We start from the raw sequence: 15,951 nt of genomic DNA, 5'->3' as shown, positions 1-15,951 counted from the left end.
CCCATGAATTGGGAATGACTGCTCTATAGGCAGTGTTACACAGCAAATACAAGAAGTAGGTGATGAGAGGTGATTTCTTTGACTAAAGTGAAGCAGGAAAAGGTGACCTCACCTTTGACATAAACCTACCATGGATTCTATCCCATAATGCTTGGACAAGCAAACCTTGAGATGTCTTGGTGGACTGAGGCTTGCTAGCAGACAATAAAGGCCAATTGGGCTAGATGACACCTGGTGGTTAGGTGGCAGAACGTTGGTGGCATACTCTCCAGCGGGTCTAAACATCATCTGATATATAGTGGGGGATGCAGGATGGCACAAGTCTAGATGCTAGTCTCATACAAAACTGAGTAACACATTGTGTGGGGAGCTACATATTATATACAATCCTCACATATATGGAGGGAAGCTAAGAGCAGATTTGTGGGTCATAGGATCCTTGACAAATATTATGGATTCTATCCTATCTTGAGCATAATAAAAAAAAATGTGGTTCTTGCATTTTCTTGGCAATTCAACATTGGAAACAGTTTTACAGAAGGAAATACATAGGACTAGCCTTCCCAAATTCTCATAAGCAGGCTAAGATGCTGCAGCAGCTTTTCAAATGCATTTGCTTCTGTGATCAGTACAGGGAGATGGGAGGGGCTGATGAGCAAGACTCTAGGCCCTCCTAACTGCTTAAACTAACAACTTCTTTTGGTTGTTTCTTTAATATTTTGGGTGTCGACTTTTCTATAAAGAAAATTAATGTTACCAATGCTAAGGAGTAAAGATGAGCATGCTTGCAAAAAATCTGCCTTCTTTCTCTTGCCTTCATCAGTTTAGTCACTTAGGGAATCAACTCCTACTCTATAATATCATTGCTCAGTTTTTGTGGTTTCTGTGGTCTCATGACGGAGACCAGAGGCCACCACATGCACTATTTATTATGCCTAGAATTCATTTATGCCCTTTACAAGAAATTCAACACCAACATATGGTCATTAAAAAATTCCAAGAAAACCACAAAGGGATTAAAAAAGTCACATATTTTAGGTGAGTAGATTTTTAACACACCATAAGCTACAGTTTTAAAAGCTGCTCCCTAGCTATTTTATTACATACTTGAAATAAAAGATTATTAAAAAATAAAGGGACACTGTACCGTATTCATTTCTTAGGCATTTTTCATTACTTAAACCATTGGCTTTGAAATTACAAAAAACTGAGGACAGCCAAAAGTGGCTGACCACAGGCTGATGGATCTGTAGGAAAGCTGACCTCTCCGGAGAGCCAAAGTAAACTGAAATCCCTCAGTCTGTGGGGCGCTAGCAGGTTTTTGAAAGCTTGCCAGATTAATAGGGAAAGATTACATAAAGTAAACAGATTTGTCCCTCCCAAGGTGCCCTCCTTTCCATATCACCATTATTTTGAATAGGCAACTTAAAGATATTTTCCCAATATCTGGTATATTCTAGTTCACAAAATCTCATAAAATTGTATGGGTAAACTTAGAAAAACAAAGACAATTATTTTCCTTTTCAGGTCCCTTTTCACATATGAAAAAGAATTAATGGCTGAGGTGAGGTGGTCAGCAGGAAAAGGCCGTGGCTGCACAGGCATAACTACCTACATTCTAACCCCGATTACCAGCAGAAGGATACTAATCCCTGAAAGCTGTCCCCTGACCTCCACACATGCACCACAGCATGCTGTGCCCTCTCTCATATGTACACACACATCATTTCCACAGAAACACACAAAATAGTGCTCATGTTTAAATGTCTATAATAGTCAGCTAGAAAATCAACAAACTGGATGATGAATATAGAAAGATTTTTAGAGAACATAAGATAAGGGTAGTGATTAAGAAGAATATATACAAGATGTCGAGGTTAAAATAATAATCATATTGTTACTATACAGTTGTACTTTCAAAAAAAGCAGCAGTTAGAAGACACTTACAACTTCTCTATGCACTCTGGATGATCAATGTGCCAAAGAAAGGGTTAATTATTTTATTAATCCTTTTGCACATTGAAGGGAAGAATGAAAATTTAGCATGGGTTTCCCATCAGCCTCAGCGACTCTAAGGAACCACTTATAGCTATGTATATACCCCTTCTGTTTAGGAGAACTGCAGGAAGCAACCACCTGCCCTCTGTTAATTTGAGAATCAAGGAAGACAAGGATTATGGCAGACAATGACAAAGCCATAACTAGCAACAAGTTTAACCAAGAAGGAGACAGTGACTATCCAGCTTCAAGAGGAGAGTGAGGTGGAATTTCCCTCTGTATGCTGTGAATGCCATTGGTTAATAAAGAATCTGCTTTGGGAAGAGAACTGCAATCTAATGGATGAAACCACTGAATTATTAACAGCAGTCTTATCAGAAGGTTTATTCTGTTCATTTCCTGACTGGATGTCAAATGGTCCTTCAGGACCAGGCTCTTTCACGTTATAGAGACGTTACTGGATGCATATTCTGACAATGATTATGGTCAACTGAAGCAATTTTCCCATTGCATATTTTCAAGTGAAGGTTTTCTCAATCAGGCAATGGTGAAAGTCTTTTAATTTTCATAATACAAAACTTAGATTCAAGTGTTTCCACAACTGTGAGAAACCACTAAGACTACCAATTACTGCACATTTTGTACCTTTCAGTTATATTATTGTTGTGTTTGTTTGATATTTAGACCACACAATATTGGTTTAAGTAGGCTGCACCTCACACTGCCAGTGCCCAAATAAGCAATGCCTGCAGAAAAGCTCGACAAGCCATGCTTTTTCATTGGGAGGATTGACCCTATTCTTTTAACACATAAAATGTTAATGCACTTTACTCTTTTTTTCTACAAACAGCATTTAAACTTCCCAATGGATAATGCAAATTAAAGTATGAACATTCAAGTATAGAAATTAATATTTTTACCCACCCAAAGTTTATCAGTTTATTTGCAAAAATTCACCTTAAAAGGATCATCAGGAGAAATTTTTCAGAAGGGTAAACTTTTCTGTGACACTTTTATCATTTACTCACAATAATTTTCAAAAGGTTTTTCACCCCTGTAGCTTTTTCTCTGCTGGAGTCCGAATTTTCTTTGTTTTGTTATTGATGTCTACATGTATTTAAAACATTGTGATCCAGCCCCATTGGAACTCTAAGGTCATTTCTATGCACAAATTGGTTATATTTTTTTCAAACAATTTTCACTTCCCAATGAAACTTGCAATCTAAGAAGAAGTCTGGAAATATTCTATCTTAGAAGTAGGTCACCAAGTCAGTTCTTTCCTTTCTCATAATGCAAACACTGTTTACCTCCTGTTTTATAAGGTAATTTCAAAGACAAAACTAAATGACAGTGTTCTGTTTCTCTTTCATATTGCCGTGATAAAACACTGTGAAGAAGGAACTTTGAGGAGGAAAGGGCACATTTCTTCTCACGCTTCCAGGTAATAGTTCATCCCTGAAGGAAGTCAAGGTAGGACCTGAGCAGGAATCTGGGACATACCACCATAAGGAACATTCCTTATGGGCTTGCTGCCTATGACTTGTTCAGCTTTTCTTCTTCTATACATAGGGCCACCTGTCCAGTGGTAGCAACATCACAATGGGCTGGGCCCTCACATATAAATCATTAACCAAGAAAATGCCACCCACAGACCTGCCCACACTGGCCCATCTGATTAAGACATTTCCTTGGTTGTGCTTTCCTCTTTCCAGATGACTCTAGTTTGTGCTAAGTTGCGGGGGGGAGGGGGCAGTAATGGTAACACTTATGTCCTAAGAAAAGACTCCTATTTGTTCCACTGGTTTTAAATGTTATATTTTCTATGTGCATGCTATTTGGAGAACTTTCTTTACTAACTGAAGATAAATGAGCAGTCTTTAATAACTAGGAAGGTGGGTTATTCTCTGATAAGATTGAACTCTTAGATCACAACATAAATGGAGCCATCAACAGAACTATTGAGAAAACATTTTATAATTTTACTTTAGAAAGATTTCAAAATCTTCAAACGAACACTAAAATAATCCACTTTATTTTCTGAACAACATCTGAATATGTAAGAAGCTGGGGGCTCGATGCCTATTGTCATACTCCAGTGAAAGAAATGCCAACAAAGCCATCCTTTTCTTCTAAGTGATTTAAAACAGATATGAAAGTGAATCCTTTGGCATTTGGAGAGAACTCCTTTGTGAGGCAAACCTCCAAATATAATCTTCATTTTGTATAATGCAGCAGAGTTTAAAATACTTGGAAACAATTTAACTTAAATAGCTTGGTTGCCTATAAGCAAAGACATCCAAAGGACAGCTTTCCAGGCTGAGATGAATCATCCACCACTGGGTTGATTATTTGAAGTATTAGTCATGCCTCCATCAGTATAAAAATCTAAAGATGCTGTCTTTTATTCATATAATTCAAAATGTACACAAACTCATGAGGTTGAATGGTTCTTCATTAAATTCACAGACAAGTTCAAATAATTAAATCACATTCTAAAATATTACCCATTCCTATGTAGAGAATAAGATTTTTAAGTGATATCAAAAATCTCAGTGATTAAAAGAGAATCTTTTAAATGGATGCATAACAATAAAAATATAAAGGTAGGATAAGCAACCAGATAAATAATAATCCCATGCTGATGTTATATAAAATAGAACTCTTTTATTTGATAATCAAAAACACTGCAGCTGTAAGAACCAATTTTAACATGGGCAGATTTTAAACCTTAATAAAAAAATGTGTCCCCATGAAAGATTATTTCCCTTCTAATGCAAGTTTGAAAGACTCCATGCTGTACACGTTGATGGACCATTCTTCATAAAGGAGAGTAACTACCCTACTATACTTGATACATGGCAATTCACACCACTAATTTGAGTTGTGCTTTGCTTCAGAATTTCAACCACATTTACATAGAAATAACAGAAACTTTTCTTAAAAATTCCAACAGAGTTCCTTGCTTGTTCGGGTTTGTTTGTTTGCTTCTGTTTTTGTCTTACAGGGTTACATTCACTAAAGAAAGAATTTCACACACAACACATTACAACCAAATAGTATACTTCTGGTCTTGAAATAAATATGTTCACATCAATAAGTAAATTAAGGAAAGAATGTTTATAAACAATGATATTTTCCTTTACACACACACACACACATACACACACACACAAAGCAAGATGGCAGCTGATACCTCAGCTGCAGCCTGCCTAACATCTCAGGTGTCACTTTTCGTTGTTTGTATTCTCCATCCTCCTGCCAAGAAGAAAAAGTAAAGTGTCGTCCAGACTTTTCTGTGGACAATTGAAAGACAAAAGGCAGCGTCAACAATGAAAACACCTGGATCAATAGGAAGATTCAGTTTCATATTGGCTATTAGCTTTATGTTGAACCTCAGTTATCTGTTTATTACTGCGCACAATTATAAAAATACATTAATATATGTCAATCACATTAGAAGAATACTTTATAACAAACATAAAACTCTGCACTATGTGGAATTCAATGAAAAAAACAACACTGTTTTGAACCACCAAAAGGAGAAGTTTGAGGGAAGAAAATAATTACTAACACTTGTTAATATCCTAGCATAACATGACAAATGTGCTAAGTATCAATAGGAGCAATCTTATTGAACACAACTCCATTATCACAGGTGTAATTCCCAGCTTATTAAGGAGTCAAGTTTACTTACTTGTCAAAGGTTCCTGAGTCATTCTACAAACTCAACTCCATGTACATCAAACTACTGCTTTCACTTCAATGAAATGACACATCTAGGAATCTTAATGTATATCAGATCTTAAATAAAGAAAATAAATCTCTGATACATTAAGTGACTACATTAGGAAACTGAACTGAGAACTTTTCATGGATATTGATAGAAATTAAAATATCAAATTATTAATCTCGCTACTTATTTTTATACTCAATATAGCATTTACCAAGTATTACAAATGTAAGAAGAAATTAAAATATATTAGTGATACCATTTTTGTGTCAAAGGACAGCTCAAAAGATAGCTTCATGATCTTTTGGATTCATAATCCGAAAGCCCAACACATGCTATTTTATATATATATATATATATATATATATATATATATATATATATATATATAAAGAGAGAGAGAATTATGATTATTGGGGGAAGAACATGTGTATATGTTCATGTGGAGGCCAGAGGTCAACATCAGGTGATAGTTATCAAGACAGCTATCCATCTTTTTATTTACTTATTTATTATGATACAGCATCGCTCATTGGTATGTATCTTACCAAGAAGGCTAGACATTCTTAGATCTCCACTTCCCGAGTTCTTGATTTATAACACCTCCAAAATCCTAGCTTTATTACAGTTTCTGGGATTTAATTCAGGTCCTATGTGGCAAATATTTTACTGACTGAGCTATCTTTAAACGCCAGGAAAATTTATTTATTTAATTACACTAATTCTTACTTTAAGAGCCAGTTGACTTTTATAGGAAATATATACCAGGTTAATTCTAAATGAAACTGTATTTCACAAAATAACAATCTCAAAAGATGACTAACAGTATAATACCTTAAGGGAAATGCAGTGAATTAAAGGATGCGTGGAGCTCAAGTATCAGGGAAGTAAAACGCCTACCTTAATTTTTGAAGAAACATAATTTTAATACATTTATCTGCAGCAGACACAAAGACCTATTGAATCACAAGCCGCTTGCCTTATGTGTGCAAGCATGACATGCAGGCACACTTCACTTAATTTCCAACTCTCTCAATATTATAAAGCAGTTGCTTCCAAAACCACATTGCAAGCATTTTCTTTCATAAACACTGCATATGTGAAGCGCTTCCAAAATTGGTAAATGTCTAAAATTGAAAGCAGGGAAATCAGCAATTTTTGACTAGCATTTTTCATGTTTGGCAATATTCTGCTATTACAAAATGTATAGTTCCTAATCTAGAGTTAAAATACAAATCAACGTTCTGTTTTATTCAAGTGTTGTCTTCAAACTGTTTTTGGAAGTTTTGGAAATGCTATGACTATAGCGGTGGTGCCAGGGGTAGAAGATATGCGCAGAGAAATGTACCGATTTTATTATCACTATTTTCTAGATGATAAAACTTAACAAGCTATTCTTATCATTCACAGGTCCAAACAAATATGGCGAAATAATACTACTAAGTGCCGGTATTCCACTTGCTCTTTCAAAGCATTTTTAGAAGACCTCAGAGATTCGTCTCTGACATCAGCAATGCATTAATGAAATTGGAAAGGTTATGAATGGTATTCATCTTCTCATAGAAGAGAAAGTAAAAGGTGACTGCTTTTCCAAAATGATTCATCAGTAATTTTTGACTGCAATTAATACATTAACATCTTCCCTTTTCATAACTTTATTCTTTCGTTCACTTAATGTTTATTTCAACCGGTAGTCACAAAGATTATGTTAAGACTGGGCTACAATTTCAAAACTCCAGTCTTTTTACTCAACTAAAAATCTGGCAAAGGAGAAAATATAAGTAAAAGAACCACATAGCAAAACAGTTAAGTGCTAGAACAAAACTACAGTATTTGCAAAGTGCTGCGGGATTCAGCAAAAGAAGGGGCAAACTTCAGGGTCTTTTTCCTCAAGGAAAGATGGATGCGCTATATATTCTTTGAAGAAGGTTCAGCGATAGCAATAATTCACAAAAGACTCATGATCCAAGGAGGATAAGAAGGAAGATGAAAAGTAGGAGAAAACGTAATGTAAAGGCAAATAAGAAAAGAGAAGTATTAAAGGCACTGGAGATAAAAATCCCTCAAGATTATAAATGTGGGCAAACACACACACACACACACACACACACACACACATACACACACACACACACACACATGGGTTAGAGTCTAGAGTTTACCCAGTCACACAGTGACTCTTCCCTTGGGAGCTGGAATATTCAAGATTAGCATAGCCAGTCTAGAAAGACAAATGGGTGAGTGTGTGCAGATTTCCTGGAATCTATACAGGGATCCTGCTTCCCTTCACATAAGTAGAGCCATTGATGTCAGCAGCACACAAAGGTTCCTTTAAGACTTCTTATATGACTTGGATATTCTGGTGTAGGCTTCTTCTGTGCAAACTGTTTTAATATTGCCATTCTAAATAAAGTACTGACATACGATCTCATGCCAAAATGTCTATCCTAACTATATACTTCAGAGTCATCTTCTGTAATAAAGCATATTAATAAAAACGTGAAAATGGTTTTCTGAATGGTTGCCAGTCTTTTCCCAGAATTCCATCCAAAAATCCAGTGGATACTAATGTTAAGTTGTGTGTGTGTGTGTGTGTGTGTATGTTTGTGTGAGATATGGTCTTAGAAACCAAATACTGTCTAAACTGTCAAATTACTGTTTTGAAAAAGAGTCACTTTTCTAAAATTAGTCTCATTTCAAAAAAAAAAGCAGGAGTGAATGATAGCTAACTTTCTGTGAGCAGATGTCACCTCCAACTATGTCAAACACAACTTTCAATTAGAATGTTCTGGAGTGTACTCAGATGAGATGTTCAATGAAACACCAGTGCAGGAAATTTGCTGGGTGTTGTAGTCTGCAATTGTTGGTATCACAAGAAAGGGTAATAAGTTCTGCATCTTGATGAATAATATTTATTTAAAAAAAAATATCCTCTCTTACAGCAGACATCCACTGTGGAGAGCCTACTCTTTGCTCAGTGCTAACTCCATTCTCATAACCAAATTGGGCATCATCACAATAGCCATTGTCATACTTTGGTCATGAACCTCACTACTATGCAAAAACCATCTGGAGTTGTGTCTATTGTTTGGAGAATCCCTGACAAATCTGCGCCACTTGTATGATACAATCTAGGTAGACCTGATGAGGCTGACTGTAGTCACTAGGCACCCAATGAATGAACTGCAAGTCCACAGTTGTGGTGGGAATAATGCTGTATTAATTCTCATAACACCTTCAGCACAGATGAATATTTTCTTCCATAAAAAACATGACCATCAAACAATATAAGCGTGGGTGAAATTTTTAAAACCTCATATTAAAAATTAGAAGAACCCTTGAGTTAAATAAGAGCAGCAGTTCAGTATGTAATTATTAGCCTCAACCTCTGGCTGCAGTTATGTGGTTTACTTGAAATAATATTGAATAAATCATTCCTAACATAGTATTTTATGTCACTTACATAAAATATTTAAGAATTAATGTTCTTTGCATAATTGGTACAAAATTAGGATTCTAAATTTTTATATTTTTTCTACAATGCATCCTAAACAAAAAAAAACTTCTTTGGATGAAATAAGAAGGCTATCATACATATTTTAAAGAATTATTTATAAATTACCAACTACAATGTATCAGGGGAACTACTTATCCTCACGTTTTTAACTCCAGGCACCCAGACAATTAGAAAGCATAAATTTAGACTACAAAGAATATAGCTGGGCAGTTTTTATTGATACAGCTTTTAAAAAAATCCCCTATTATATAAATTTGGTACTTTGGTGTCATACACATTATAAAATTTCAAGATAAGCACATATTTGCCTCTGCAAGTATTTCCTTCTCATTTTTACAGCTGATTAGCAACATGAAATAAGTCTTTTACCCATGCTTTATGATACAATGCCTCCAACCCACTCATCTGCAAATCAAATGTGCACTGTGGCTTCTACACATCCCAGCAATGCCCACATCCCATGCTGACCAGCAGCAGCAGCCCCGAAAACCATGCATAATGAGCTCCCAACTTTTCTTTTGCCACCTTCATTTGAGAACAGGCTGCAGACCTGGATAAATTCTCCGCTTTCAATCTGATCAGGGCTGAAGTTGACGATCGAATTTGAACAACGGAAGAACTGCATTTATAATTCCCATTTAAACACCAAGAAGACACACAAAGCTCGGTTTCTGATGCCCACTGCTTTCTCAGTGAGCTTGTGGCATCCCAGTTTCTGTGTGTACTGTAGTTCTTATTCTAGGGGACACTAATTAGTTTTAAATGGTGTTAAATACCATCCCTGCAGTTGTAAGTGCTTCTCTGGGATTTTTTTTTTTACTAGAGAAAAGAACTCCTGTAATTTAAAACTACTTTGTTTTCTTCAGCCACAGATGTTAGTGAGACACTGACCTGTGGAAATCTGAAAATGCTTCAGCCCTTTCTCCTTGCCATTAGCCTGCACTCATTTTCTAACTTTCTTTTCTGCCTTGTGCCATTGCTTTTCCATAATTCCCATCCCCCAAATTGCAGCCAGCAGAGAAACAGCACCAAGCTGTCGAGGCTTCTCTACCCCTCCCCTTTCCCCTTGCTGGCTCCACTTCCCTACAAAGCCTTGGCTACCATTAAAGAAAATTCTCCAACAACGTGTCAATTTTATATTGGCCACAAAGACAACTTCTGTTGGGGGAGGGAGAGGAAAGAGGGACTGGAGCTTGGCTGTCCCTTTCCACAGACTGGGATCTTTGTGGCAATCAGAAAACATTTCCTGCATAAGAAATCAACACACTCACTGGTTGCAGGGCTGGGGGACAAGAAAGAATATGTACTGGCTCTGTCCTCTAACAAATGGAGCGTAGCCATTAACCTTGCAAGCAAAAGTCATTTTCTCAAGATATGCCATGCTTTCTTACATTATTAAAAAAATAATCCACAATCTTAAAGCTTCTGCTAGCTCCCCCACTGAGGATGGGTGAACATTACAAGCCACAGGAACACTTGCGATTCTTCCTCTGCATTTCCGTTGCACTATTTTGTTTTGTTTTCCCCCACTTAGCTCATTCCTCTCTCTCTCTCTCTCTCTCTCTCTCTCTCTCTCTCTCTCTCTCTCTCTCTCTCTCTCTCTCTCTCTCCATATCACCATATCAACAACGGACCAAGGAAGTATTGAGAAACGACTTGCAAGAAGCAACTTGGTGGTTTAGAATCTGTCTGTGCCTTCGCTGCCACCACCCCCTCCTTTCTGCTGGAGACTTCAGAGATGGAGACCCAGGGAGCTGGGGCTTCCAGTGTGTTTCTCTTGCCTGACCAAAGACCACACATAGGGATGTATTGTGCAAAATTCTCTCCACAAAACAAGGACCTGGGTGAAAACGGTCCCTCTTGACTTCAGAGACAGGCAGTCTCCGAGTCCACAGAGGCTTTCTGTTGAGTGTTTCCTCAAGTCACAGGGAGAGGAGAGAGGGTGAGAAACAGGTGAAAGGAAGGGAAGAGGACATTTGCTGGACTTGATCAGAAGGAAGTTTGTATATGCATTTACCCTTAGGAGCATGTGTGGATTCCTAGCCTGCACAGAAGCACACATTTCCTCATTAACCCTTAACACAACTGGCTGCTCATTTCTGTATCTCTCTGCTCCTGAACATTCTCCCCAGACTTCCAGAGCACTCTGCTGAGCTGCTCATCTCCTCCGCTTGTCTCTAATGTCATGAAGGCTAAACCTAGTTTCAGAGCCCTTCAACAGTGAAGACCACAAATCAAATTACTTCAAAGCTGACAGAATAAATTAGGCTGAAGTAGTGATCCAGCAAGGGTTACTTCCATGCAAAGTTTTCCCCACCCCCCCCAGCACCCATTTCCCCCTTTCTCTGGGCACTTACCTTCTTTGGGTGGTCTTTTAGCCTCCCTGGTCAGATTGCAGACTTGAGTAGTTTGCAGCTCCTGAGTCAGGCAGCCCTCCGTCTGCTCATTCAGGGGTAACACGACGTTATTCAACAAAACCAGCGACTGGTCATCAATCCCCCACTCTCCCAAATGCTGAGGGCAGGTGCACTTTGTGTACATGATTCCACAAGACTCTGTTCTCCCATTTTCTGATTTTAAGCAACTCTCCAACCAAGTGCATAAGACATGGCAGCCAAACTGGCTTGGGCTCACCTTGTTCAGCACCAAAAACTCAAAAAAAGATTTCTGATCTTCTTCGCCCTTTTTCTGTAATCCTGGAAAATCAGTTGGAAATACTCGACGTATCTGAATAAAATTTTTATCATACTGTAGAAAAACAAAAGCATTCTTGGAACTGCAGAGTTGCATTATTGAATGGTTCTTTCTCAAAAGATCCTTTATTTTTTCATGGGAAAAATGATCAAACTGATAAGCCAGAAGGGAAAAGTTAGAGCAGCTAAGGTCTTTTTTGGAAAATTTCAGGTAAATGCTATATTTGGTTGGATCTGGATTTTCCAGCGTCCAAGTGCAGTTTGTAAAGTTTTTGGGAAACATTTCACTTACAGAATAGGATCCATAAATGACTCCCTTCACCAAAGTTGAACACCAGAAGTCTTGGGCAGCATTAAATCCAAACATAACCAGGAGATAGGTGGAAAATATATAAATCAGCAGGTTACGAACAGCCTTCATCCTATGTCATTTGGCCTGTAAAAATGGCAGCGGAAGTGAAAAGCAAGCAGAAGACCACAGGCATTGAGAAAACAAAACCCATCCAATATTGCAGCCAGCTGTTTTCAAGATTTCCGTAAAAAGCCCTTTTTAAAAGAAGGGCAGGTGATTTTTATTTTATAACGCCGGGAAATTACCAGTTGCCGTGCGAACAGCGCCCTCACGTGGCTACTGGCGATGAACAGATTCTCCACTTTCAATATAAAAATAACATTTAATAGATTATTAATAGTTATGTCCTAATTCATCCACCAGAGTTTCCTGCACATCCATTATCAATCTACCAAGTGAAGCGGGACAACTGGCTTCCTGGAGTAACCTACATGTTAATTGCTGAGATACTGGACTCAAGTTCCCCAGCCTGTTCCTCTCCCTCCGTCTTCCGCCTGCGGTAAACACCACCACACAGAATCTAATCTGATAATCTGGGAGCAGCTGTCATGGCATCATTTCTTTACTCTTTAATGTGAAAAGTAATCACGATAAATTATAGTCACAGCTTTAAAGGCACAAACGATCATGGGTTCCAGATGGAGCATTGTCTCCCAAATGCCCCTACTTGCCTTTGCAGGGGGCACCATGTGAACTGATGAGAAATGCTCGTGCAAAAACATGGGCATTCGTGGGGACTCATAGGACAGTAAAGCCAGCGTCTGGGAAGGGCACAGATGGACAGACACAGGAAAGTCCTGATGTTCAGCATCGCCACTGAGGACAAGATTTGAGGCAGTCATTTCATATGGCATGCCCTCCTGGGATACATAAAGTGGATCACTGTATTAGTATCTGTATCCAAAGGCGATGTGTGTGCGGAGGGGGATCCCAGAACTGCACTCACTGAGCTCCCTCCAGTCTTTGAATTTTCTCTCTAAATTGTGGTTCTCTTATCTAGCATTATCTCCTCTAAATTAGGATTTACACATTATAGATATAAAAATTGGTAGCTTTCCCCCTATTGCTCTCAATGACTGAATTTCTGCCTTTCAAACAAGTGCTCCAGAGCTCTTCTTTTTTTGTTTGTTTTTATTCATTATCAAAGCATCCTCGATTAGATTTATCTCTGTAAGTTGTTATCCCAAAATAACTTGAATATTTTTCAGCTTTAACCTTTACGAAGTTATTTCTCAGAATAAATGACAGTGCTTTTTTTTTTTTTTTGCCCAGCCTTTGAACTGATGAAAGTGATGTCAAGTTAATTTTAAAAGGCTTTAGGCTGAAGTCTTTTCCACTGTTCTATAAGAAGAGCTATTCAGACAGACATATAGACAGTTAAAGAGTTCCCATGCCTGCTCTGTCTGGTCCTCTTTGAGCCAAAGCACAAAACCTTCTTTGCCATTGCATAACACACCAACACATACACTCCCAATCCAATGACCGAAGTCCCTGAACATATCTGCATTTTATAGATCATTATTCAAATAGTATGTCTTGACAGAGGCCAAACAGCCCCAACTGTAAATCTCTATATAGCAGCAGTCTAAAATAACACAGGAGCTGACAGGACTACCAGAACAGCGTTTTCTCTTCCAAACGCACAGCGCAATGAGAAATGCCTTTTCCAGTTGAAAAATAAAGGCAATGATCTTTTAGAGATCAAAATGTGTGTTTAGGAAAAAACTGGAAACAGTCTCCTCCGCGTGTGTAAGAGTGTGTGTGTGTGTGTGTGTGTGTGTGTGTGTGTGTGTGTGTGCTGTAGCACTTCGCAGGCAATGCAGGTCTGCGCAGTGTTCTTCAGGATAGAGTGTAGGCGTTGAAAGCCAATGTGACAGTAAGTGTCTAAATTAGGAATTCCAACCATGAAAGGGGGCTTCATTTTATAATCAGGAACTCAAAAGGAGGTCGTAGTTCTTTTCCTTATAAAATCGATATTTCTGCTTCCATTTATTTGACAATGCATGTCTGCAATACTGTGCTTATCAGTGATGAGGAGTGGGAACGAGCTGCTTTCACATCCCTCTTGAGCAGGCACCCTTCACGGAAAGCTCTTCATTTTTAATCAGTCTTGGTGGAGGAAGTCTTGAATTTTCTTCCAAATAATAATAAATATGAATCATTGAACTGCCCCCCCCCCCCCACTGCAGGGCCTGTTCAAACAACTGTATGTCTGTCTACGGAAAATAACGGGCCAGGGGTTGGCTAAGGGATGGTCACCGAGGTCTCCAGAATGCTGTATTTATTTATTTATTTATTTGGCTCTTGCTGAGAGGTAAACCAGCACTGAGTTTAGCTATTTTCAAAACTGATCTTCTGGGTGACACTTTAGTTTAGCCGAACATAGACGGCGCCATCACTCCACTGATTTTTTCCCCCACTAGAAGACCCAGTCCTACTGGATCCTAACTTCCTTTTAACCTACCCCCTACCCCACCGCTAAAATTATCTCAATCACGCACGAGTTGCTAGATTTTCTGGGTCTCTCTCCCTATTCCTTCCCACCCAGCTCACCTCTTCAAAACCAGAGACTTCTCTTAACTTTTCAACTGCGGCGTTTAAGTAAGCTCAGAATCTCTCCATCCGCCAGCAACAGCCTTGACTTCCCTCCCCACAAAAACTGATTCCAAGCTTCTCTGGGGCGACCCCAGAAGACAGAGGTGACCCCGAGGCCCCCTTCCTTACCTTCCACTCCGAAAGCTCCGGGAGGCTTTTGGTCTAAGACACCAACACAGGCACAGGTCCCAACAACAGTGACGGAGAGACTCCCCTTCGGTCCCAATCGCCGTTGCCCATTTTTCCCCCGGCTCAGCTTCAAATAACAGGATTTATTATTGGGGAAAAAATGCACGCATACGAGAAGCAATGAGGGGGGACATAAGAAAAAGGGGTATCCAGTGGCCAGAGCCTTGCGCCTTCTCCAAGTGAATGAAGCCTCCAAAGGAGAGCCGGGGAGAGGCCCCCAGAAGGGGGTCTCGACAGAAACAACAAACAAAAAAACAAAAAACAAATAACAAAAATGGAAGTGGATTAAGAGCGCAGATGTGTTTTCCCAAACCCACCTCCCCCCCACAAACGGATTGGCCAAGAAGCCAAAAAAGCGCTGAGAAGTGGCCGCCGGCGGCGGCGGCTGAGGCTGCGGGCTGGGCGGCGGGCTGCTGACAGGAGTGCTCCCGGCCGGTGGCGAGGCTGGAGCAGGAGCCGGCTGCTCGGTGCGCCCTCCTCCCTGGCCCTCCTCCCTGCCAGGTACCGATAGACCGAGCGCGGCTGACGAGCTGAGGCAAAAAAAATCCTGGGCTGGCGACGTCGGGAAGCTGTGTGAATGCCCGGCAAGGAGGGAGGCGCGCGAGGGCGCGATATAGTAAAGCTGTGTGTCGGGCGTGCGCGCCGGCGCGCGGCGCTCGCTCTCCCCGGGGCTGCGCGCGCGATGGGGGCCGCGCGCTCCCCGGCGCGCACCCGCCGCCCCGGCAACCAACACACACCCCCGCGCCGCACGCGCGTACTCGTGGGTGCGCGCGTCCCCGGCGGAGCGCTGCCCCGCGGGGGGCTGGAGTTCGGCCTTCCCCCGCCTCCCCGAGGACCAGCGGGCGCGGGAGCGAGGAGGGCGGGAGCGGGCTTTGCC

The 15,951-nt window shown here is 39.9% G+C and overlaps 1 protein-coding gene across 3 annotated transcripts in view; it reads right to left on the bottom strand.

The window, feature by feature from the left end:
• Adgrb3 (adhesion G protein-coupled receptor B3) overlaps window positions 1-15,669 on the bottom strand; it is a 714,721-nt gene extending 699,052 nt beyond the window's left edge. The window contains exons 1-2 of one of the 3 annotated variants that reach the window (XM_075980559.1): window positions 15,015-15,669; window positions 11,603-12,374 (exon numbers count right to left, since the gene is read on the bottom strand). In XM_075980559.1, the coding sequence (XP_075836674.1) occupies window positions 11,603-12,359 (757 nt within the window). In that variant the 5' untranslated portion in view covers window positions 12,360-12,374; window positions 15,015-15,669. The remainder of the gene's footprint in view (window positions 1-11,602; window positions 12,375-15,014) is intronic. The other 2 variants (XM_075980557.1, XM_075980558.1) reach the window with 2 other exon arrangements.
• Between the last annotated feature and the right edge of the window lie 282 nt (window positions 15,670-15,951).

This window comes from Microtus pennsylvanicus, chromosome 7, assembly GCF_037038515.1.
Source record: "Microtus pennsylvanicus isolate mMicPen1 chromosome 7, mMicPen1.hap1, whole genome shotgun sequence".
Classification (NCBI taxonomy): Eukaryota; Metazoa; Chordata; class Mammalia; order Rodentia; family Cricetidae; genus Microtus; species Microtus pennsylvanicus.
Note: the sequence above shows the minus strand (reverse complement) of the source record. Positions and strands in the feature narration are given on the sequence as shown.